Below are 23,671 nucleotides of genomic sequence, written 5' to 3'. Positions count from 1 at the left end.
GAACCGAAGATCTTCTTCCCCGTCGCTGAGGGGCATGTTACCGTCCGACCGGACGAGATCTTCGGGGCAACCTTCGGGCACGAAGTCGAAATCGAATTCTTGCTCGCCCCAATGCTCGAGGGCGCGCCGGTTGTATGCTTCTCGTCTGATTGACCTCCGGCTCTCCTCACTTGCGGAAAAAGATTGGGAAGAGGAGGGAGAAGACATATTGGCTGAGGAGGGCTTTTGGGAGCGCTAGTACGAGGAGGATAAAGGAGGGAACTACAGGAAGCGGCCAAATATAAGGGAGGAACGACGATTTAATGCCTAAGCAGTTCCCAAGGATGTGGTGCCAGAGCCGTCAAGTCGTGCAGAGAAGGCGAGGAGGCAGGACGTCATCATGAAGAAAACTGCGACGGTTCTGCCACGACATGACCCTTCGAGGAAAGAACAGATGGTTTTGCAATTATCATTATCAAAACCAGGGGGGCATGTGTTACCACCCGATTCTGGCCAAATCAGGAGGTGGGCCGTAAGTGAAGATGGTATCCGTGGGCTGGACAGAGTAGCACGTCCAATACATTGGACATACGTGGCAAGGCCGATCCCTGCGATCGGCCCTCAAAAAATGAAAAGTAAAGGATCTTATCTCCAGCATGCCACGTAGCTACGATGGAAATCCAATAAGTTGCCAATCATCGTCAAAACATTGCAACAAAGAAGGAGGCCGATTCCCGCAATCGGCCAAAATCATTCTCAACATACCTTCATCTGTGTTCAGCATCAATCCAACAGATGCCTGAAGAGCCGATACCATCAAGTATTTGACAGAATCGGCTCGGGGGGCACATAGATGGATGATATACGAGGATACGGAGCTGGGAACGGATGTCAAATCCTCAGCAGAACAGCTCAAGTATGGGGGCCGATACATAAACAAATCGGCCGCAAAAAATCGAAAATACAGAAATTTTTGAGCACAGCCGATGCGCAGCCATCGACTTAAGAATTCAAAGCCGATGCACGGCCATCGACTCAAGGGGTACAGATTATTACGTGGCGAGGCTCTACTTGGCGAGGGCCTCCAATTGTTTGATGACTCAGGTTTTCTCTGCGAGGACCTCCAGCTTCGCTTGCAGGCCTCCGAGTGTAACGGTGCTAGCAGAAGCGGCGCACGAAACTGCCCTTTTCTTCGTGCAAGCTTGAAGGGTCACGGCCTCAACCGTAGGGCTCGGCCAGGGTGATGATCTCGACATGCTCAGCATAAGTTGCATCCTTGAACTAAAGGAGCTCGGGGGCGGATACGGAGAGGGTATAAGGTGTACAAGGCCACAAAAATGTACCCGAGTAAGCCGATCCGAGGATCAATCGGCTGATAAAGGTTTTCAACACAGCCGATGTTTGGACATCGACTTTAGTACAGCTACACAAGATCTACCAGCCACATGGTCGAGATGCGAGGTCGGCGGTACTGGCAGCAGCATCAGTGGAGCTGTTGGTGGTTCATCTACTACATGGGCTTTCAGCAAAGGGAATGCAGTCGATGGGGGCAAGTTTGGCTGGTTCGTCATGGTGACTGCCTCGAATTACCTGCAGAGCCCTTTCTTCGATCTGCGTATTCTTACCACTAGCCTCGCCTTGAATGAGGCTCGGGGGGCAGCTGGTCTGATGAGTGTTCTGTTTTTCAAAGCCGATTGGGGTGTTATCGGCTGATCCTTCATTGCAACTTCCTCCAGCAAAGGATAAATTCTTGCAGAGTACCAGATCTCAAAGTCATCAGTTGAGGAGTGGAGGAACGAATTACGTGAGGCCGATGCGCTAGCATCGGCTTATGAAGCATTGGTTAAGGCGAATCGGCTAATCGGTTTGAGGGGAAATCGACAAAGTTAAATTAAAAGGAATTTCTTCATTGATAAAAGGGATTTCTTACAAGGAAGAGCTGGTTACTCAAACAAAAGGGGGAACATATTGCTACTGCTAGTCTCATGCTAGTGAATCCCTACTCTAAAGACTGTTCTCATCTTCGTCGTCGCCGGGGTAGCCGCCCTCGTCGCTACTATCGACGAATTCTTCGTCGCCGCCTACTGTGACCTTCAGCGGAGGCCTCCTCCTCGTCATCATCATCGTCCTCATCGGACCGGGCCCAGCCACGGATGCGCTTTGGCGGCGATTCCTCGGAGGAGGTGTCTTCCTCTGGTTCCTTCTTCGTATCGGGGGAAACATCTTCGTCTTCGTCGTCCTCATCTTCTTCGTCTACCTCTTTGGTGGAGGAAGTAAACTTACCCCGGAAGAGGGGGTCGTCGCTGTCGCTCTCCACCTCTAGTTCTCCATCGATCAAGAACCGAAGATCTTCTTCCCCGTCAGTGAGGGGCATGTTACCGTCCGACCAGACGAGATCTTCGGGGCAACCTTCGGGCACGAAGTCGAAATCGAATTCTTGCTCGCCCCAATGCTCGAGGGCGCGCCGGTTGTATGCTTCTGTCTGATTGACCTCCGGCTCTCCCTCACTTGCGGAAAAAGATTGGGAAGAGGAGGGAGAAGACATATTGGCTGAGGAGGGCTTTTGGGAGCGCTAGTACGAGGAGGATAAAGGAGGGAACTACAGGAAGCGGCCAAATATAAGGGAGGAACGACGATTTAATGCCTAAGCAGTTCCCAAGGATGTGGTGCCAGAGCCGTCAAGTCGTGCGAGAGAAGGCGAGGAGGCAGGACGTCATCATGAAGAAAACTGCGACGGTTACTGCCACGACATGACCCTTCGAGGAAAGAACGGATGGTTTTGCAATTATCATTATCAAAACCGAGGGGGCATGTGTTACCACCCGATTCTGGCCAAATCAGGAGGTGGGCCGTAAGTGAAGATGGACTTGAAGGACGTACACGTGGAACATCTTCGAAGCGGCCTCGCGCTAAGAGTTTGGGCTTAATTGCCCGTGTATCCGTAACTATTAGATCGCATTGTAATTTAGGCTAAAGAGATAGAGTCTGGCCCGTGCACGGTTAGGTGCACGCCTCAATTAGAAAGTCCCTTGGACTATAAATATGTATCTAGGGTTATCGGAAAAGGAGGACAATCACCGTTCAACCAAAACAAACCAATCTCGGCGCATCGCCACCCCTTTCCTACGAGGGTTCTTACCGGTAAGCATCATGCTGCCTAGATCGCATCTCGCGATCTAGGCAGCGTAAAGCTTAGTATTGTTCATGCGTTGCTCGTGCTGAAGCCTTTTTGATGGCGAGCAACGTAGTTATCTTTAGATATGTTAGGGTTAGCATTGCTCTTCACGTAATATGCTATCGTAGTGCAACCCTTGCATATCTAGCTGCCCTTACGTCTATCCAGATGTAAGGGCAGCATCTTGCTTGGTCATGCTTAGTAGATCCGATCCGTTACGGTTGCTCCTCGCATCTGCAGGGATTAGTTTGATATCCGCATAGTTAGGCCTTATGTTGGGGTCGGAGGATCCGGCGGTGCGTTAGATGCTGTTTACCGTCTCTCGCGAGGGATGTTCCGGGGATCAACGTTATGTTGGTTTTTAGGCCTCTCGTAGGGGTAGTTTGCATCGTCTCTCGTAGCTGCTAGGCCCGATCGCACGTAGGACGTTCCGATTATGCGGTGAAAACCCTAAACTGTTGTGGATCGTTTCAGCTATGTCCTGATCAAGCAGGATCCCCATGCCATTGCTAATCCATCAAGGACCATGGGGCGATCGGCTCTTTGAGCCGATCCACAGGGAAACCTGAGAGCCGATAAGGCTCGTATTTAATGTGCACGTGTCTACCATGCAGGAACAATCGAAGCACTAACACCTTCCTGACCAGGTCTAGGTCAGGTGGCACGCCCCGGCAACCGCCAGGACGCGCGCCAGAAGATTTGCGGGACGACGCGAGGTGCCAGGGATCCACTAAGCGGCCCTAGGAGCCTCCCGGCTCTTCTTGTTACTTAGCCAAAGCCCGCCGGGGGGTTTTGGAGGGTAACACTCTCCATAGTAGGCGGCACCAAAAGACCACTATCATTATAATCATCATAAATAGGAGGGAAAGTATCATCAAAGAAAATTTTCTCCTCAATGCTTGGGGGACTAAAAATGTCATGCTCATCAAAACCAGCTTCCCCAAGCTTAGAATTTTCCATATCATTAGCAACAACGGTGTTCAAAGCGTTCATACTAATATCATTGCTACTAGCATGCAAAAAAGATTCCATGGGTTTTTAAATTTTCGCAGCAAACAATCCATGTCTTAACTCAGGAAATAGCTTAAAAAGCTCATAGTTGCTTTCCATTATGCCTAACTAGTGAACAAGAAACAAAAAGACGCAATTGCAGAATCTAAAGGAGATACCTTCGAGCACTCACACACCGGCAACAGTGCTAGGAAATAGTTTAGTAGTCGGAGGATGTGAATACCTTTTACCTTACCTCCCCGGCAACGGCGCCAGAAAATAGCTTGATGTCTACGTGTGTTTCTATTCTTGTAGACAGTATTGGGCCTCCAAGAGCAGAGGTTTGTAGAACAGCAGCAAGTTTCCCTTAAGTGAATCACCCAAGGTTTATCAAACTCAGGGAGGTAGAGGTCAAAGATATTCCTCTCAAGCAACCCTGCAATTAAGATGGAAGAAGTCTCTTGTGTCCCCAACACACCTAATACACTTGTCAGATGTATAGGTGCACTAGTTTGTCGAAGAGATAGTAAAACACAGGTGGTATAGATGGTGGTAATATTGCAGGAAGTAAAGATGCAGTAAAACAGTAAACAAGCGATGTTTGCAGTATTGGAAACAAGGCCTAGGGATCCTACTTTCACTAGTGGACACTCTCAACATTGATCATATAATAAATAAATAACTTCTCCTCACTTGTGCTACATATACTCTTGTTTGATAACAAACACCATTCATTGTGTAGGGCTACAAGAGCTCCCTCAAGCCGGAGTTAACAAGCGCCACAACATTCGGCATTCATATTTAAGTAACCTTTAGAGCATAATAGATCTTTGCAATTTAGACCGAGTACTAACATAGCATACACACTGTCACCATTACACTATGAAAGGGGGAATAGATCACATCAATACTATCATACTAATAGTTAACTCCATAATCTACAAGAGATTACAATCATAACCTACGCCAAGAACTACATGATGCACACACTGTCACCATTACATCATGAAGGAGGAATAGACTACTTTAATAACATCACTAGAGTAGCACATATATTAATAGTGATACAAAGCTCATCATATGGATCTCAATCATGCAAAGCAGTTCATGAGATCATTGTATTGGGGTACATGAGAGAGAGATTAACCACATAGCTACCGGTAGAGCCCTCAGCCTCGAGGGAGAACTACTCCCTCCTCATCACGGGAGACAGCAGCGGCGATGATGATGGCGGTGGTGTCGATGGAGATGCCTTCCGGGGGCACTTCCCCGTCCCGGCGGCATGTCGGAACAGAGACTTCTGTCCCCCGAATCTTGGCTTCGCGATGGCGGCGGCTCTGGAACTTTTCTCGTATCGTGGCTTATCCGTTTAGGGTTTTTGCGATGGAGTCCTTGAGTAGGCGGAAGGGCAGCCTCGGAGGGGCCTGGTGGGGCCACACAATAGGGGGCGCGCCCCACCCCTTGGCCGCGCCGCCCTGGCGTGTGGGGCCCCTGGCTCCCCTCTGGTCTCTCTCCGGTGTTCTGGAAGCTTCGTGGAAAAATAAGATACTGGGCGTTGATTTCGTCCAATTCCGAGAATATTTCCTTACTAGGATTTCTGAAACCAAAAACAGCAGAAAACAGGAACTGGCACTTCGGTATCTCGTCAATAGGTTAGTTCCGTAAAATGCATCAAAACGATATAAAGTGTGAACAAAACATGTAGGTTATAACAAGCATGGAACATAAGAAATTATAGATACGTTTGAGACGTATCACTGCTCTCCTCGAGCTTGACCACCTCCCTCCTGGGCGCGGCGTTCCTACCGGCGGATGGTGCGGTGGCGCGGGCGGCGAGTTGACGCGCGGCGGCCAGATCCATCAGCCGCCACTGCTGCTCCGCCTCCTCGCGCTCCTAGTCGCGCCTGGACCACTCCAGTGCGGCGTCGATGGGGAGGCTGTTGTCGGCGGGCACCAGGTCGTTCAGCGACCTGGCGATCGCCTCCGCCATCGCGGCGTCCTCCGCGCGCTTCGCCTCCTCCTCGGCGAGCTGGTTTGCGGCGGCCTCTTTCTTCGACGACTTCCTATTCTGTCCGCTCTGCGGAGAGGAAGGCTGGTCGCAGATGACGAGGGCGCCGCTGCTGCGCCCTCTGGTCGGCGGTGGCGACGCCGGTTCCTTCTTGACGGTCGAAGGAGACGCCCACTCCTGCTTGACGGTGGCCGGCGTCGACCCGCCGGACCTGGACGCCGACCGCGAGCCAGACGAGGAGGAGGATGGCGCCATCCTCCTCGGCATCTAGGAACTACCGTGCCGGCGCGACACGGTAGCCGCCACCGGCGGCGGCATCCCCAGGACGGGGGAGTTCCCGTCCTCGATGTGCATGAGCACATTCTCGAGGGTGCGGCCAGGCGCGCTCGACCATCGGCGGCGACCGGCGGCGTTATTGCTTGCCGGAGGAGGAGGAGGGCCGTCGTACGCTCGGAGTTCGCGTTCATACCTGCGCCGGAAGAACGCGATCCACGATTCGTGGTTGTCGGGGAAGAAACGCGGATCCGCGCGCTGCTCGTCACTGAGAGTGACGAGTACCTCGTTGATCGCCGTTTCGAGTAAGTCCCCACCAGTTGGCGGCGGCGGGATCGGCACGCCGCCTGCGCTCAGCCTCCATCCCCCCGGTGCGCGGAAGTCCGGCGGCGCCGGGTAGCCCGCCGCGTGGAGGAGCCGTCCCTGCCATTGGTGGAGAGAGCGGCAGCCGAAGCCGTTGTTGGCCGCACCGTCGTTCGCCATTGCTACCTCTTTTGAGTTCAGGGAAGATTTGGTGGAATGCGAGAGAGGTGAATGCGGGGCAGACGCGGTAGTTCGGCGATAAATAGAGTTAGGCGCGCATGATACCGAGGCGACGGCATTAACCTCGCCGCGTGGAAGCTACGCGTCCGGCGAATACTGACCGGCGGGAGGCTTTTACAGCGCGCGGAAGACGATGCGATAAGGACGACGATCGGTGTCTCTCGCCGACAAGTTGGGGCCACCAGACGCGCGGGAAGTTTCCTCGACGTTTCGCGCGCTTTCGTTTCGTCCGGAGTCCCCGACCGCTCCCCGGGGGGCCGGGGATGGCGTGGGATCGCCGGATGAATTTAGGCCCAAATCCGGACGAAATCGAGGAACCGGGGGCGCGACTGGGCCAAATAACGTCATCCGGATTGGAAAAACAGCGCTCGGGACCTAGTCGGGGAGACGAGTGGAGATGCTCTTAGACGTGTGACTGGTGAGCACACAGGATGACAGAAAGTCTGATTCAAGCCGCATTCACAGTGTTTTTTTTTTTTTTTTTTGAACAAGAGCCGCATTCACAGTGTGTGAAGGCCTTTGGCTATAACGGGTGTCAAAAGCATGATTCAGATCGCACCTCGATGACTTGCAGAAGAAGAAAATAAATTTTGTCAGCACAACGACGAACTGATCTCGAGACACCTCGCCGGCCCATGCTGGCAAAAGAATAACTATTTTTCGACAGGTTGGTGTAAGCCAGAAGACCAGAACGCAATGCAATGGACGATGGATCGGGACACCGCGCACACCCGACGCAAGCAGTGACGCCGCGCTCACAACCAACGCACCACTATTAATTCTGAGCTAGCGGAGTTGTCAGTAGTAGTCGAAGCCACAAACAAGAACCGCCTCGAACAAACTCACCGATCAATCTCCGGGAAGCAAGCTAGCCGATCGAGAGAATGGCGCCGGCGGCCGTGAAGGTGTACGGGTGGGCGATGTCGCCGTTCGTTGCCCGCGCGCTGCTGTGCCTGGAGGAGGCCGGCGTCGAGTACGAGCTCGTCCCCATGAGCCGCCAGGCCGGCGACCACCTCCAGCCGGACTTCCTCGCCAGGAACCCGTTCGCCCAGGTGCCCGTCCTCGAGGACGGCGACCTCACACTCTTCGGTTCGTAATATTTCGATTCCCTCCCGCCATTCTCCGTTCTTCCTTATCTGACACCAATTCTGAAGGAAAACTCGTACTAATCGCGACCTGAATCTCCCCGCACTGCAGAGTCGCGCGCGATCGCGAGGCACGTGCTGCGCAAGCACAAGCCGGAGCTGCTGGTCGGGGACGGCTCGCCGGAGGCGGCGGCGATGGTGGACGTGTGGCTGGAGGTGGAGGCGCATCAGCACCACGCCCCGACGGCCGCCATCATGGTGCAGTGCATCCTCGCCCCGCTCCTCGGCGGCGCGCGCGACCAGGCCGTCATCGACGAGAACGTCCCCAAGCTGAAGAAGGTGCTGGAGGTGTACGAGGCGCGGCTATCGAAGTCGAGGTACCTCGCCGGGGAATCGGTGAGCCTCGCCGACCTCAGCCACTTCCCGATGCTGCGCTACTTCATGGAGACCGAGTACAAGGCGCTGGTGGAGGAGCTCCCGCACGTGAAGGCGTGGTGGGAGGAGCTCAAGGTCAGGCCGGCGGCGAGGAAGGTTACCGAGTTCATGCCGGTGGACTTTGGTCTGGGAAAGAAGGCAGAGCAGTGATGGCAACAACCAAGACGACGGTCGGCGAGCGAGCAGTAGTCTCCGGTTTGTGCTGTGTAGAACCGGCGCCGGCCTGCACCTGTGTATGGCTCCATGTTTTCCTTTTGATTTGCCATACAGACCGATTTTCATTGTTGAAAACCAAGACATGAATGTAAAAAAAAAGAAAAACCACGACACTGTTCGACCCACCTCAACTCTGATCCCCATGAACAAAGAAATGTTATCCATAACTCCACTTCAACGATGATTTCAAAAACTTCTGTAATTATGGATAAAGTCCCCGTTCTTTGAGCCGGAAGGAAGCTTGACTGTTGAAACAAGTCATGAACGAAAAGAAAGAGAAGTTCACTAGGTTGACAATAAGCTGTCCAATCTTTCACGAGATCAGAAAAATAGTTGTACCGTCTTCTTTGCAACCGCTGGGAGAATGTTTGTACGCTGCTGCTCTGGTGAATCAAAATTAATTTTTTTTTTCTTTTTTAGCTCTGATCTAGGTTTTTGAAAATTTATTTATATTATAATTCATTTTCAATAATGGAAACCCATGACATTAGTAAAAAAAACATGAAATTGCACGGTCCACCTCAACACAAATTCGCAAGAACAGTCTGTCCATAATTCAACTCTGATGACGTTAAAAAAAATCTGGTTGAAGTCACATTTTCTTGAGCAGCAAGGAAGCTTGACTGATGAAACAAGTAAGAAAAGGTTCACCAAGTTGACAACAATCTCAGAAATCTTCCATCAGATAATAAAAATAGTTATACTATCTTTTTTCAGAACTTTGTGCACACGTAGCATGTGAAGATGGACATATGAATTTTTTATTTAATTTTTTTAAATATTTCTAAATGTATCAAAGATGTATTTTAAAATAAAGGAAACATATGCACCAAAAAATTGCTCCCAGTTAGTACTCAACTCTCAGGGACAAAGCTTGCTTTAGTGGCACCTACCCACTTTGACCAAACTTTTTGTTGACGGTTGACTAGCATGTGCGTAGTACATAACTGGCACATGTCATGTTGAAGTGTGTACTCAAGCAGTTAACTCTTCTTCTAGTTAAGACAAGTTTCAAGGGATGGATGGAATATTATGTTTATCATATGCATAATTTTTCCAAAATCTAACTAAAATAAGAATCACAGAGTTCGCATGGTATAAGTAAGTTTTTGTGCGACAGGCTAGTTAAGATATGTTTTATGGGATGTAGGGAGTAGGACACAATGTGTCATGTTTTAGTTAATACTCTCTCCTTTCTATAATTCACGATCTTATGTCTTTGGTCATGCTGAAATTTGCCTCTTTGTTACAAATAGCTCTGGTGGTTAGGTTCCTTATGGTAGAACCAGTCCACCCAGATTCAAGTCCTAGACTTGACATGGGTGTTTTCATTTACCTGGATTTATTCTAAGATTTAACCGGTGCTATGATTTTGGTGGCAGGTGAATTAAGTACCCGTCAACACCGAGGCGCTAGTGTGGCGACTTCGTCAACCTCAAGATATACCGGTTCAGTCCCTCGGATGTGCTCATAGGGGTGATTGTACCCGTCAACACCGAGGCGCTAGTGTGTGTGCGTTCATAGGGATGATTGTACGTGTGTGTTTGTGAGCATCTGCGTTATACTGTGTCTAAAAAAGAAATTTGCCTCTTTGTCATCCCGATTTGAAGTGCTGCAGAAATATTTTTCATGAAACTTGTCAGAAATTTTCTTTGTTTGACTGTTAAAAGTGGTCCAGATCCTTCCGTGGAACATGGAGAGCGTGTTACTGTTGCTGACTTGCATTAATTTTCGTTAAGTACATGCACGATTGAGCTTGCACATCATGTAAGTTCATGGTGAAGATTACACATTCTGCAATTATACACCAGGGCATTGCACTCAACACACGGTGCTTATTAATACGACCCGATTTATGAGAGAGATTTGTATTTCCTCCATCTAAAAATAGGTGTCATCTAGGTATAGATTTTTTCCTTTCAAAATGGGACCATAGCTCTGGTCTCTGCATCAATTGATGCACGCAGCTATTTATTATCCAATTTCGGTATGCAGAGTACAAAAGTCAACCAGCTGAATAAAATAAAAGTATGGTGATTATACATTTTGAATCGTCCTAGCAAGCCACCAGCCACCTAGGTCGTAGTTCGATACAAGGTAGGACCACTCGTGGATCTAGTGCGTAACCATACGAATAACCCGAGCGTTCGTACTTTTGGTAAAAACAATATCATGACGACAATTCCATATAGCCCACATCAAAGCACTAATCCCTATTCCAATATACTCTTTGGATTTTTTATCAACCCCGTTAAGCCAATTTTCAAACATATTTGTTACGTGGGGGACACTAAAAGTGTCTTGAATAGTTCTCCAAATTAATCTAGTGAAGAGACAATTAAAAAATAGAGAGTTGATTGATTCGCCAGCATCACAGAAAGCACATTTTTTACAACCGTTCCAATTTCTTCTAGAGAGGTTGTCTTTAATAAGAATCACTTTTCTATATAAGAACCACATGAAAATTTTAATCTTTAATGATACTTTTATTTTCCAAACATATTTGCGTAGGAGAACTGTATGCCCGTTCATCATATCCGCATACATCGATTTGACAGAAAACGCCCCAGCATTAGTTAGTTTCCACACAAACGCGGTTGATTGTTCAGTCAAGTTAATAAAAAGAGACGTCTTATAAGATGCAGCCAAGCCTCCCATATATTGTGTGATAACACTCTTCTAAATTTGATATTTAGAGGATTACCAGTTAAAACACCATCCACCAAAATCTTTTTCCGGCGGGCAATGTTATATAGAGAAGGATATGGCTGATCTCCAAATAAAGTTTCTTCCTAGAAATGAGTTTTCTGGCCATCGCCGACATTAAAAGAACCCCGCGAGAAAAACTCATCTTTAACCTCCGTTAGTCCTTTATAGAAAGGGGAGTTGTTACGAAGATATTTATTATGCAGTATCTCCTGGCATACCCCATCTTCGTTCAGGAGCTTAAACAACCATTTGCTAAGTAAGCATATGTTTTTTTTATATCTAACAATTGCTCACCGAGCGCCCCCCCTATCTTTAGGCAAAAAAAATAATATTCCATCTTGTTAATCGATATTTACGCTTAACAAATCTTGCCAAAAAATCTTGACCTAAAAAATCTAGCCGTTTCCTTACGTCCTTAGGTATTTCTAGAAAAAATAGCATAAACCTCGGTAAACTGGTAATGATAGAATTTATAAGCACCAGTCTGTCTCCATATGAGAGTAGCTTGTTCTGTCAGCAGCCCAACTTTCGTTGAAAGCGGTTTTCTACCGGATTCCACTCTTTGTTTAAAAGTATTCTGTAATGAATTGAGATACCTAAATATCTAAAGGGAAGAGAGCCAGCCTTGCATCCAAAAAAAATCTTGTACTGTTCCTCCTGCTCCTTAGCCTTTCCAAAATAGAATATTTCGCTTTTGTGAAAGTTGACCTTAAGGCCAGATAATTGTTCGAAGATGCATAGAATTAGTTTCATGTTCACGGCTTTCTGTAAGTCGTGCTCCATGAAAAGAATAGTATGATCTGCGTATTGTAGAATGGATACACCCCTCTCAACCAGATGAGGGACGAGACCACCTATCTGACCATCCTTTTTTACCCTGGCAATTAGGATGCTTAACATATCGGCCACAGTGTTAAAAACGATTGGGGATATAGGATACCCTTTTCTCTGCCCCTTCCTTGTTTGGAAGTAATGGCCAATATCGTCATTAACCTTTACAACAACTGACCTGCCTTGAATAAAAATCGTAACTAGCTCACACCATTCTGTTGAAAATCCTTTCGTGCGAATAGTTTGTTGAAGAAAGGTCCATATTACTTTATCATAGACTTTCTCAAAGTCAATTTTGAAAAGGACACCATTTATTTTCTTTCTATGAAGTTCAAGATTGATTTCATATGCAGGATGACTACCCCTTCAAGTATATGTCATCCTGGCATGAAGGCAGATTGTGTGGGTTTAATAACTTTATGGGCGATCGTAGTTATTCTATTAGTGACTACCTTAGTGAATATCTTAAAACTCACATTGAGTAGGAAAATAGGCCTATAGTGCTAAATTTGAACAACATCCTCCTTTTTAGCAATCAAGGTTATCACCCCAAAGTTCAGCTTAAACAATTGGAGGTCGTGTTGTTGCAATTTCGCAAATAAATTCTTGAGATATTGCTTAATAATGTCCCAAAACTGCTTATAGAACTCAGCTGGAAACCCATATGGTCCAGGAGCTTTATTAGTTTCATCTGAGAAATAACATCAAATACTTCTTCCTCAGTGAAAGCAGCTGTGAGGATAGTGTTTTCATACTGGGATATCTGAGGTATATCGGTAACCTTATCCTCTGTCGGTGCCCCAAAAAGTTTCTTATAGTAGTCAGAAATATAAATTTTCAATTGTCCTCACGCCTACAATTGTCCCTTCGTCCTGCTTTAACTAGAAGTTTTTCTTTTTCTTATGCTTACTGTTGGCAATTAGGTGGAAATATCTCGTATGATTTCCCCCTTGTTGCACGTGTTTTACTCTAGCTCGCTCAGCCCATTTAGCCTCCTATTCTCGTCTAAGATTAGCTAAACTGTCATTCACGTTTCTCAAGGTGTCTCTCTTGGAAGCTACCGGCGGAGTAGTGTCAGCTTTTATGTCGGGCTCATCAATGAGTGCCATCAATCTTTTATTTTCTTTTTTAGTTAGAGATACATTCGTATCTAGATAAAATTGCGACACCTATTTTTAGATGGAGAGAGTACATGCATGTTTACCGCAGTTCAGCACTTGGGCAGAGAGTGATTCCCAACGACAAAATCTGGGAGCTAAGTGCTTCGCTTAAGTTTCAGGTCAGTTTTTAGCAGGGGATTAGCAACAGAACTTCACTCCAGTTCTAATGGTCTATGTCCGTTAGTAAAAGTAACTCACCACTTAACTTTTTAGCCACGCAAGGTAAAGTGGATTACAACAATAGGAAACTTTGTATAGAAGCCTGACCCTTTCAGGACACTAGTTTAAGTTTAGGAATACAGTGGGTAGATATTGCATCACATCCAGGTCACCCTCGCCATGTACATTGCCCATTAGGAAAAACAATCTAACTCGACGAATTTGAAGGTGCACGAGCTGGCGGTATCCCCGTTCGTCGCCACATTGCTATTGTGCCTCGAGGAGGCCACAATAGTCAACTCATTTTCATGATTTTTGAGAATGTCATACATGTAAGTGCCTCGTAAGGGTCGAAAGCTCTCTTCCTAGCATCAGGTGCAGGTTCTCCAGCACGGGCGGCACCAGCTTTGGAGGTGCCGGAATCAACAACCTCATCCCTCTTCCTCTTGTTCTTCGGAGAAGTAGCTGGGAGAGAGGAGCGTGTCGATGAGGTAGCTTCAGTTTCAATCTCTTTTTCAGAAGAAGCCGCGGATTTTTGGGAACCCGCAACTTCACTGTCAGGGCGAGAAGTACCCTGGTTGTCGTCGGTGACAACGGCCCGTTCTTCGACTTCCCCACCTTCGGGAAGGGGAGGAAGAGAAGATAGAACAGAGTGTTGACAAAACGTTATGCAAAAAGGTGCTAGCAAAATAGTAGTCGACAGATACCAAAAATTCGAGAAGACAATATAATAGTCAAGAAAAAAATTACCTCGGAAAGGGGATTGGTGCTACTAAATGGCTTAACTTGGCAAGAAGATGGAATGGTGTCCTTCTTGTTAAGCTTGGAGATTCTTTGAATCAACTTCTCCAAGTCCTTCACAGGAAGATCCTTGGAGAGCCTCTCGACATCTTCATCACCAGCATACATCCAAAGGAGAATTTTGCTAGCTTGTAGAGGCTGCACTCTAATCCTAAGGAAGTAGGCTGTGATTTGGATACCCGATAATTCCTTGCCACGGGTGTTCTGGAGCTCACGGATGCGAGTCATCAGCGCCTCTGTCGCCGATTTCTCTTCTTCGGTAGCTTCAGCGTCCCAGGATCGGCGGCGAAGAATCTTGGTTTTTCCATCAAAAAGAGCAATGTTGTACTCTACTGAATCAGAGCTCTCTTCGTGTACATAGAGCCACTTCTTGCGCCACCCTTGGACGGAGTCGGGGAATTTGACATCGAAGTAGTCGACATCAGAACGAACACAGATAACAACGCCACCGATGTTATAGGCGACGCCGTGGGAGCCATTACGGCGGAGGCAGAAGATACGCTTCCACAAAGCCCAATTAGGTTGGACTCCGAGGAAGCATTCACACAATGTGATAAAAATCGACATGTGCAGGATAGAATTGGGCGTCAGCTGATGAAGCTGAAGCCCGTAGACAAAAAGAAGACCTCGAAGAAACTCATGGATAGGGGAGAAAGACCGCGGATGAGATGGTCAACGAAACTGACCCGGTACTCCATTGGAGGAGATGGATAGCTCTCCTCGTGGGGGAAGCTCAGCGCGTTCTCCTTCTTGGTGAACCCCATCTTCTTCAGAAGGTTCATATCCTGGCTGGAAATCTTGGATCTCTCCCACTCCAGATCTTCGGCGGCCATCTTGGATTCTGGAGTGCTATGCCTGGTGAGTTTGCGCGGTGGCATCAACAATGGCGTAGGAGCAAAGGGCGAGCGTGGAGGAGCACAAGAACTGCGGGGCGCAGTGGAGGATTTAGCAGAGGAGAGAAGAGCAGCGATGTAAACGAAAGGATGAACGGAGGAAGACGATGACCTTAAGTACAGGTGCGGTGAATCGGCGCACCGTTGGATGGAGAATATGTGAGATAGATGAGGTACGCGTGGACAAAAGGGTAAAAGCGCAATTTTACTGAGAAAGGAAGGGACATGAGCTACAGTGCGTGCGCCAGTAAAAGTGGAGGACGTGTGTCCCCCACTTGCACGAGGTGTCTATTTGATAGGAAATTTGGGCCCATGAGTTAGAGAGAGAGCAGTTCTCGCCTGTTCCCGATACAGTGATCGTGGCTATCGTCATCAATGATGTCACTTTCGCAAGAGAAAAACTCGACTATGAGGCTTGATAAGAACGTCGACAGCAGAAGATTATTGATTTTTTCGAGAGCCTTTGATCAAATACAAGTTTTTGCCCAAATGCTCGGGGGCTATTTAGAAAATGGAGGAAAAATTCAAGTATGACAAAATAGAAATGGCGAGAGCCTATGACCAAATGCAAGCATTTGTTCATAGCCTCGGGGGCTACTCCCATCTGGAGCGCTGGTTGCGCACCCGATAGATGTGAAAAGCTCGAGAAGGAATAACAATATAGCGACAGAAGAGATTAATTTGTTGAGCCTACAACCAAGCACAAGTCCTTGATTGTAGCCTCGGGGGCTACTCCTATCGGGAACGCTGTTCGCGTGCCCGATGAAGTTACACACAAATATAGAGAAAGAAAAAAGAAGTGAGTATATTTCGAGTTATACAAAATAACTCTACATATACTCCCATCGGGATGGAAAAGTAAGTCATCAAATATGACTCAATAAAATATGCTATTCCAACATCCAAAAAGCACTCGACAATATATTCTCAGAGCGCTAAAAGTCGCGAATAATCTCTGAATGCCGCAAAACTTTGCGAAGGTAAGACCCCAGATCCGTTCTGAGCGGCGTGGCACCGTCTCTGACAGCGGTTTGCTACTTTTTTCCGTATCAACAGATACGAAGAAAAATCCTAACGGACGCGTTAGGTACCCGATAAAATATGACTGGGACTCGACAGAATGGTAAGACCTTAAGCGACACCTGTCGAAGTTTACACCAGTATCCCGAGATCATGTCCAGGGACGTGACCTTGAAGTAGGTTTTTGCGGATTGCCACTAGAGCAGTTAACTAGTACCTGATCCGTCAGATGAACTAACCCCAACTACCATTATCTCTGTACAATATAGTATTTGCGTATTCAAAAGATATGCGATAAACTCGACAAGATTATTGAATGATTAAAGTTGGAGATTTTTCTTAATTCTTCGATTCAAAAAAAATCTCGGGGGCTACTGACATAGGCATCCCCAATGGGCCTACCGAAGAAGGTACCCAGAGTTTACTGAAGGCTCACAAGTCGAAGAATACAAAGATCGGAAGCCCAATTAGTGTTAAGGAAAGATAGAGTTGTATTAAGAAATATAGAGACTTGTAATTTCACGGGACGGGTTAGAAACCCTCCCGGACTCTGTAACTTGTGTATGACGAATCCCTCGGATCCACCTTCTATATAAGGGGGAGTCAAGGGACAAAGAAAGGATCGAATCTATTGTCAACATAACCCTAGTTTTACAATCAGCGAGTACTTTTCGGCTGAAACCTTCGAGATCTACTTGCCCTCTACTTCTAACAAAACCCTAGTCTACAATCTGTAGGCATTGACAAGTTAATCCCTTGTCAGAGAGGGCTCCTCCTCTTTCGTCGGGTGAGCAGATGAGCTCGGGATCCTCACTTATAGTCGAGGTTGAGAATGGGCTTCGTGCTCCATTCTCGCCGCCATCAGCGACGTCGTACACGGCGGAGGCGACGCGCCCGCACCGCACATGGATGGGGTGGAGAAGAGGGGGCGGGCGCTGCGCCTGACAACAGGTAGGAGGGGTCGGCACCGCAACTAGGCAGGGGTAGAGGAGGTGCTAGGCGGAGCGCCGGCGTGCATCCGTGGAGAGAGAGGAGGAAGAAGGTGGGTGGCTAGTATGACCAACACATTCTACTTTACCAGGATGTTTTTTTCTTTCGAATTTAAGTAGTACCTTTCTGTTGAGGGGAAACTATATTTGAGGTTTCTTTTGCAAAGTGAAACACAGTGGAGACCTGGCATGTGGGATCCACAACATGCCATGTCAGCAAATACAGTGCTATACCGCTGCCAGTGACCATGGACGGAACCCTCACGCGTATTGGATGATCGTAAATTGCATATTTCAGAGTACAGTGACTAAAGCGAGTAAGCGATTCAAGTTCAATGACTAACCATGTATTTTACTCTTGTTGATATCTTCAAGCTTATTGATAACTTTGTTTATTTTATTGTTGTTTGGAGTCTTGTTGTTTGCTACCTTCAACTTCGTTCTCGAATTCAACCGACAACAAAGTAGATGGGAGCATAGTCAAATTACTAAAATTGAGTTTACAAATAAGTATAAGTTAGGGTTTACATGATCACTTACTTATTTCACACGGCATATGATCACTTATTTATTTCATAGTGCGTGTTATATATACACAACTAGTAAAAGAATTCTCCACCGCTGACTATAACGCTGGATGATTTTCAGAGGAAGAAAACAAATTTTGTCAGCTCCATGACGAACTGCACATCTCCATCTCCATCTCCACTAATATAAAAAGGCACAGAGGGTGGTGATCCAAACGATCTTGACTATACAACATTGTGATCAACGCTCGAGATGACTAGCGGAAAACATTGTCCGTCGTCCCGCGAACCCCACGTCCCGCAAACTGCTTTGCCCCACGATTATCTCATTAATCAATCTTCCATCTTATTATCAAACTTCCAAATCATCCCCTCCGCCGCCGCCCTTCGCAGCCCGCGTGGCTCGCACTCCTCTCTCGGTCGTTGTCTCCGCTAGCTCGCCATTACCCGCTCCACGAGATCGAAGCATAGTCGACGCCACCGTCACGCCGTCCATATATCCCCGTCAGTCGCCACGACCCCGTCATCGTGGCAGGACACAGAGGGCATCGCCGTCGCGGCCAGCAGATCGCGGATCCGGCCGGTCTCGGTGCCCTTTCCATACTGCTGCGGCTTCCTCACCCTCCCTTATCCATGACGCCTCACAGCCAGCCCAGTCTATGTTCCGAGGTAATTTAAGATTGATTAGGGTCTTCATTGGTTGGCTGGTGCCAGGTTCTAAATCTTTATTCATATGCGTGTAATGTTCGACACATATTTTCAGTACACAGCTGGGTACAATGTGTGATGTAATTGATCAGGGTCAGCCTCTATTGTTGGAAATTTCATTGGAAACGCTACCTCAGAATTGCCTTAGCAGGTATTGTTCACCAAATTTCTCTGAAGCAAGTTTATCTTTTGAAGATAACTAAATTTATACGTATGAATAGATCATGCATTGCAGCCATATTTGGAGAACCTCTACACATTCATGTTTACATAAGGGATTAATTTAGGTACAGTTCAAAATACTTCGTTCAGATCGGGTCAGAGGGAGGCAGGTATTTTAGTTGCAGGGATGGGAAGGTGGAGACAGAGAACGAGATGCTTTTCCGCGGGGGAGTAGGAGGCCCTCCGCGCGGACAACCACTTGGCCACTTCTCTCAAAGAAGTTTTGGTCGTCTCTTTATTATAATTCATCTCAAATCGCAGTTGCTTTGGGGAATTTATGTTCCAATCAGAGGCCTTATCCGCTGGAACAAATGATATCAAGTTGAGGTGGTGTATGGAATTCTTAGGAGGGAGCAGTTTCAGACATGGCTCTTTTTGGCACCACTACTTCTTGTGTTAATGTCCTTGCTGTGCCCATGCCAGTGCAATGCAGGAGCCTGATGCTATCAGGTATTGCACATTTCTTAGGAATATTAGATATGGTGAAGTTCAAGTTTGGTTCATATCGTAGAAATAAGTATCCAGATTTATTTCACAAGGAAATGAGTATTCAAATTGGTTGTACTAACACGTGCAAAAAAATTGATGTACCAAATTATATGTTGGGGACTATGGTTCTGTCCAGAAACATCTTTTGTTTAGGATTATTAGATGATGCAGTGCACTAATTCAAGACACATCTTCATTTGTGCTATAAGTAGGGATTATTATATCTCAATGAACTTGAATGTTATATATGATATAGTTCCCTTCCTAATTGTTTCCCATAGATGTGCATTATTTAAAGGGGATATTTAGTCAACCTATTTAATGGTGTGCGCCTACCCTACGAGGAGTGGTTCTGTGAGGTTAGAAACATCTCCTAACTCTAAACCTTGTATTGCTGTGAATTGGTGGGTTGGTGTCATTTTAAATGGAAAAGGGGATATGAGCTATTGAAATCTAGAGGGTTGCAAGTTTAGTTTCAGTTTATACTTGTGATGTTGTCACTGTTGTGGTCTCCTTGCTGTAGCATCTTGACAGCTTAGTTGGATTTGATTTGTTTAAATAGCCGATTTGTTCATTTTGTCACACTGATGTTGTCTCATATATTTGGACGTCTTCTTTTTTGCACTGGAGTTGTTAAATATTCTGCTTTATGCATGTTAGGTAAAGAAGTATATATTAAATCATCAATTTTATATTTCTTCATGTATTTTATTTCTTGAGTTTGAGAAATCACCTGAGTACTTGACATGCCATTTTCAAAGTAGATGATACATTTTGCTATAACATGTCGTGACTGTTGTGTGTGACCACATTACCCAAATCATATGGTCTTTGTGAAGCTTAAATGGACATCCATTAATGCAAGTATGACCTTAATTTGTACTTTTTTGGGGTACCATGTACGCATCTTATTCCGCTGGACCATCTTGCACAAATCAGTTGTATTGTTTCAATATTGAATCCTTCTTATTTTGAAATTTTGTTTAATTGCGTATCCAAGGATTTATTGTTTGCCATTTCAAGGAATCTTTTTGGGAATGCTTTGAGGTCACAGAACAATGTGACCGCCCAGAGGCGTCGATCGACCCTGGATGTTGCAGACGGGTCGTTCTTCACATGACTGTGCTCGATGCACCCACACTCCTTGCACTTGTTAGCCCGCACAACTCTTTTTCAAATGAAGCATCTGAGTTGTCCCTAGAAGAACATCAAATGAACTGTGAGTGCACTTGCTAGATGAGATTCTCTGGAAGCTTTGGTCAATCAAGAATTGTTTTCTACAAACGGGAACCTAGAGGTTCTACCAAAAAACAATGCGTACAAGATTTAATTCTTTTAAGCTACCTTACAGTACCCGCAATTTGCAAGCTAGAAGCTTCATATAATAGGTATTGATAGATTGTCTTGATATGCCATTTTTTCCTTAAGGTGCTTTGGTTGTAGTTTATTAGCTATGTCTACATGTGCATTTTGAATATTTTTTCAACCCTTTTATTTTCTGATGTTGTTTGGTGGATAAAATACAAATAAAGAATATCATTGCAATTATGTGCATGATTGAGTAACGAGTCTCAAAGTGCTCAGATACCAAATGTGTTATGTCGTCCGTCCCGTTAATATACAATAGTTTGGTTGTATTATTGTTAGATGAGGATGATATGGTCAAATTTTTATATCTCATGTACAATTGTTTGGTTGTATCATTGTTAGACGAGGATGAGAAGGATGTCTGGGCTTATCCCTGGGCCCCAAATTTTTTTGTTGCCAGATCTGCCACCTGTGGCTTTCAAGTGGCTTTGGAAGACCTGCTGTAAAAAAAACAAGTTCTTTGCATGGCTCCTTATGCAAGATCACCTTAACACAAGACACCTGCTTCTCAGAATAACTTTCTTCCTTGATAATTATTCTTGGATCATGTGCAATGACCAGGTTCTGGAAACCAGGGATAGTCTTTTCTTCCATTGCAAGTTTGCAAAGGCCTGCTGGAGATACATTTGTCCTGGCTGGAATGTACCCCAGTCTACTACTCATTTGCAGTGTACTTATAAGCTCAAGGATATGATCCTGCATCCCTTATTCATGGAGATTTTTATACTTCACGGGCTATTTGGAAAATGAGAAATGAGTTCATATTCAAAAATACCAGGACAAGTCTTTACAGAGCTAAGCTACTTTTCAAGGAAGAGTTGAAATGGATCAAGTTCAGAGCTACACGGAAATCCTTTCGTCACTTTGCCTCTTGGATAGATATATTTCTGCAATTATTTCTTTAGCCTAGCTCTAGCTTAGTTGTAGCTTTGCTTTTTCCGTACAAACTGCAAACTTATTGTTTCTGTGGTTCGAATTATATGCAGTAGCAAGGCTATTGTTGTTGGATTTTTTTTTTGTTAGATAAGGATCATATGGCCAATTTTATATCTTAAACTTCATATGTATTTTGAGTAATATTTCTGGGCAATTATGAAACTTTTTTTTTCCTTTGTGTAATTCCACCTATGATGAAGTTAAATCAACTGAATATAGAATGTTTATTTTCTCAGCGCAGAAGCTTGTATAGTGGATAACAGTAGGTAGTCTAATTTTTTTTTTTTTGAGAATAGTTAGTCAATTTATCTTGATTGGGATTCATAACTTCTATTGTTTTAGGACATACTCCCTCCGTTCCTTTCTATAGTGCCTATAGATTTTTGACATTTGTTTCAGAATATAAGGTTGTAGCTTGGCTTTTTTTCAATTACCCCCTCCCCCGTTCAGCTCCCACACAACATGCGTGAGAAAAAATCCATACAAAATTGGAAACAATTAATTGAGATTCCTAATGCATGGCCCAACGATTTCTTAAAATTAGGCAGCAATGTTTTACTTTTCTTCATTGAACTTGGCTGCACATATATGGAGAATCAACAAGAGAGATTTGTGGAATTTGTTATGGTAAACTAGGAAGATATGGATTTCTCAAATTTTACGTTGATCTCAAATCCTTCAGCTAGGAGGTCTTGTATAAAAAATACTCTTGCGCTAATTTTCGTGCCAAAAAACTATAGGCACTATAGAATGGAATAGATGAAGTATATTGAAAGCAGTGGGATATTGAATTGGGTTATATTAGGAACACGTGCATTGCACGTGCAATATTACTAGTGTTAGTAAATAACTAACTGTTCTTTTCGACAGCTTCGTGTAGGCCAAGAAGATCCGAACGCAACGGCATGGATATGGACAGCATCGATCTACAGTCAACCGGATACGCGACGCAAGCAGTGACCCAGCAACCACGCACGGCTATTAATTCTCAAGCGGAGTTTTTTTGAGAATTTCTCTGCATTCATATCACAGAAAGATACAAAGTTGTTGATCCTTACAATCACAGAGAAAGAGAAACACAAACATAAAGAACCAAAAACACCTAGAACATCCTGAGACAACCATAACCCATGAAGATCTCCGGAGCCCTGTGTCATCATCCCATAACCTTGAGAGAAGACCCCTGCAGCAGAAAGAACTGCAACCAAGCGCAGACAGGTCATCATCTTCGACCATGGTACAAATACCACCACGCTGCTTCCTCCTTCCTTGACACCAGCGCCGAGAAGGCATGGACATCAATCCAACACGCCTGCAGCAGCCGTCGCCAACTTTGGCTTTGAGTACCGCGAAAAGTGTCCCTTCCGGAAGGAAGGGAACTCGAGTCAACCGACCGGTCCAGCACCGCGGCCGGGCCATCCGCCCAGGCAAACCAGGAACTCCCTCCAGCATCAGCGCCGAGGAAGAAGAAGAACAGTAGCAACAAATCATACCGACAAGGAGGAAGAAGGGTCTTTCTCCCGACCATCTGGCCGATTTTGGCGTCGCCACGTCGGACCGCCTCCTCCCGTCGCCACCAAGGCCGGCCGGAAGAAGCTGCAAAACGTGACAGCCGCAAGCCACCAGAAGAACACAAACCCTAACATGGAAGACAGTGGTGCCATCTCCTTCCTCTCCCTCGCCACCACGGCCGGCCGAGGAGAAGGCAACAACATCAACACTCCTCCGACTCCAGAACAGACTCCGCAAACTCCATGGCAGGGTCGAAATTCGACCGTGCCCGGGGAATCCACCCTCCCCCGATCCGCAGATCTGAGAGGAAACCAGGCCAGCAGATCGCCGGCGCCGCCACAAGTGGCCTTGCCGAGATGGGGATCGAGCTCCAGCATCCTTATTCCGACGCGACGTCGCCTCCACCATCTCGACGCCGTCCCAGAGCACCACGCGAAGACTAGGCCGGGCGCTTCCCGGCACAGCAGAGGAGGAGCCCCCGCCACCGCCACGCCACCGGGCTTTGCCCGGCGGCGCCACCGGCGGCGGCGGGAGGAGGGGGTGCGGTGGGGGTGGGGGCTAGGGTTGGGTCGTGCGGTTGACTCGAACCCTTGTCTCGTGTATGAAAGTGCTTTTTCTCAAGCGGAGTTGTGAGTAGTAGTCA

The 23,671-nt window shown here is 46.5% G+C and overlaps 1 protein-coding gene across 1 annotated transcript; it reads left to right on the top strand.

The window, feature by feature from the left end:
• Positions 1 to 7,793: 7,793 nt before the first annotated feature.
• On the top strand, positions 7,794 to 8,839 carry LOC124646442 (glutathione S-transferase 4-like). Its single transcript, XM_047186554.1, has 2 exons — positions 7,794 to 8,057; positions 8,166 to 8,839. The coding sequence occupies exons 1-2, from the start codon at positions 7,853 to 7,855 to the stop codon at positions 8,636 to 8,638; spliced, it is 678 nt and encodes a 225-aa protein (XP_047042510.1). The 5' UTR covers positions 7,794 to 7,852; the 3' UTR covers positions 8,639 to 8,839.
• Positions 8,840 to 23,671: the final 14,832 nt, after the last annotated feature.

The sequence above is a fragment of the Lolium rigidum genome, chromosome 4 (genome assembly GCF_022539505.1).
Source record: "Lolium rigidum isolate FL_2022 chromosome 4, APGP_CSIRO_Lrig_0.1, whole genome shotgun sequence".
NCBI lineage: Eukaryota > Viridiplantae > Streptophyta > Magnoliopsida > Poales > Poaceae > Lolium > Lolium rigidum.
Note: the sequence above shows the minus strand (reverse complement) of the source record. Positions and strands in the feature narration are given on the sequence as shown.

Bases quoted from the DNA above. Each gene is read 5' to 3' on its own strand.
- LOC124646442 (XM_047186554.1), top strand. From the start codon at position 7,853: ATGGCGCCGGCGGCCGTGAAGGTGTACGGGTGGGCGATGTCGCCGTTC. The intron at 8,058-8,165 runs GTTCGTAATATT...CCCGCACTGCAG, and splicing joins CGGCGACCTCACACTCTTCG to AGTCGCGCGCGATCGCGAGG.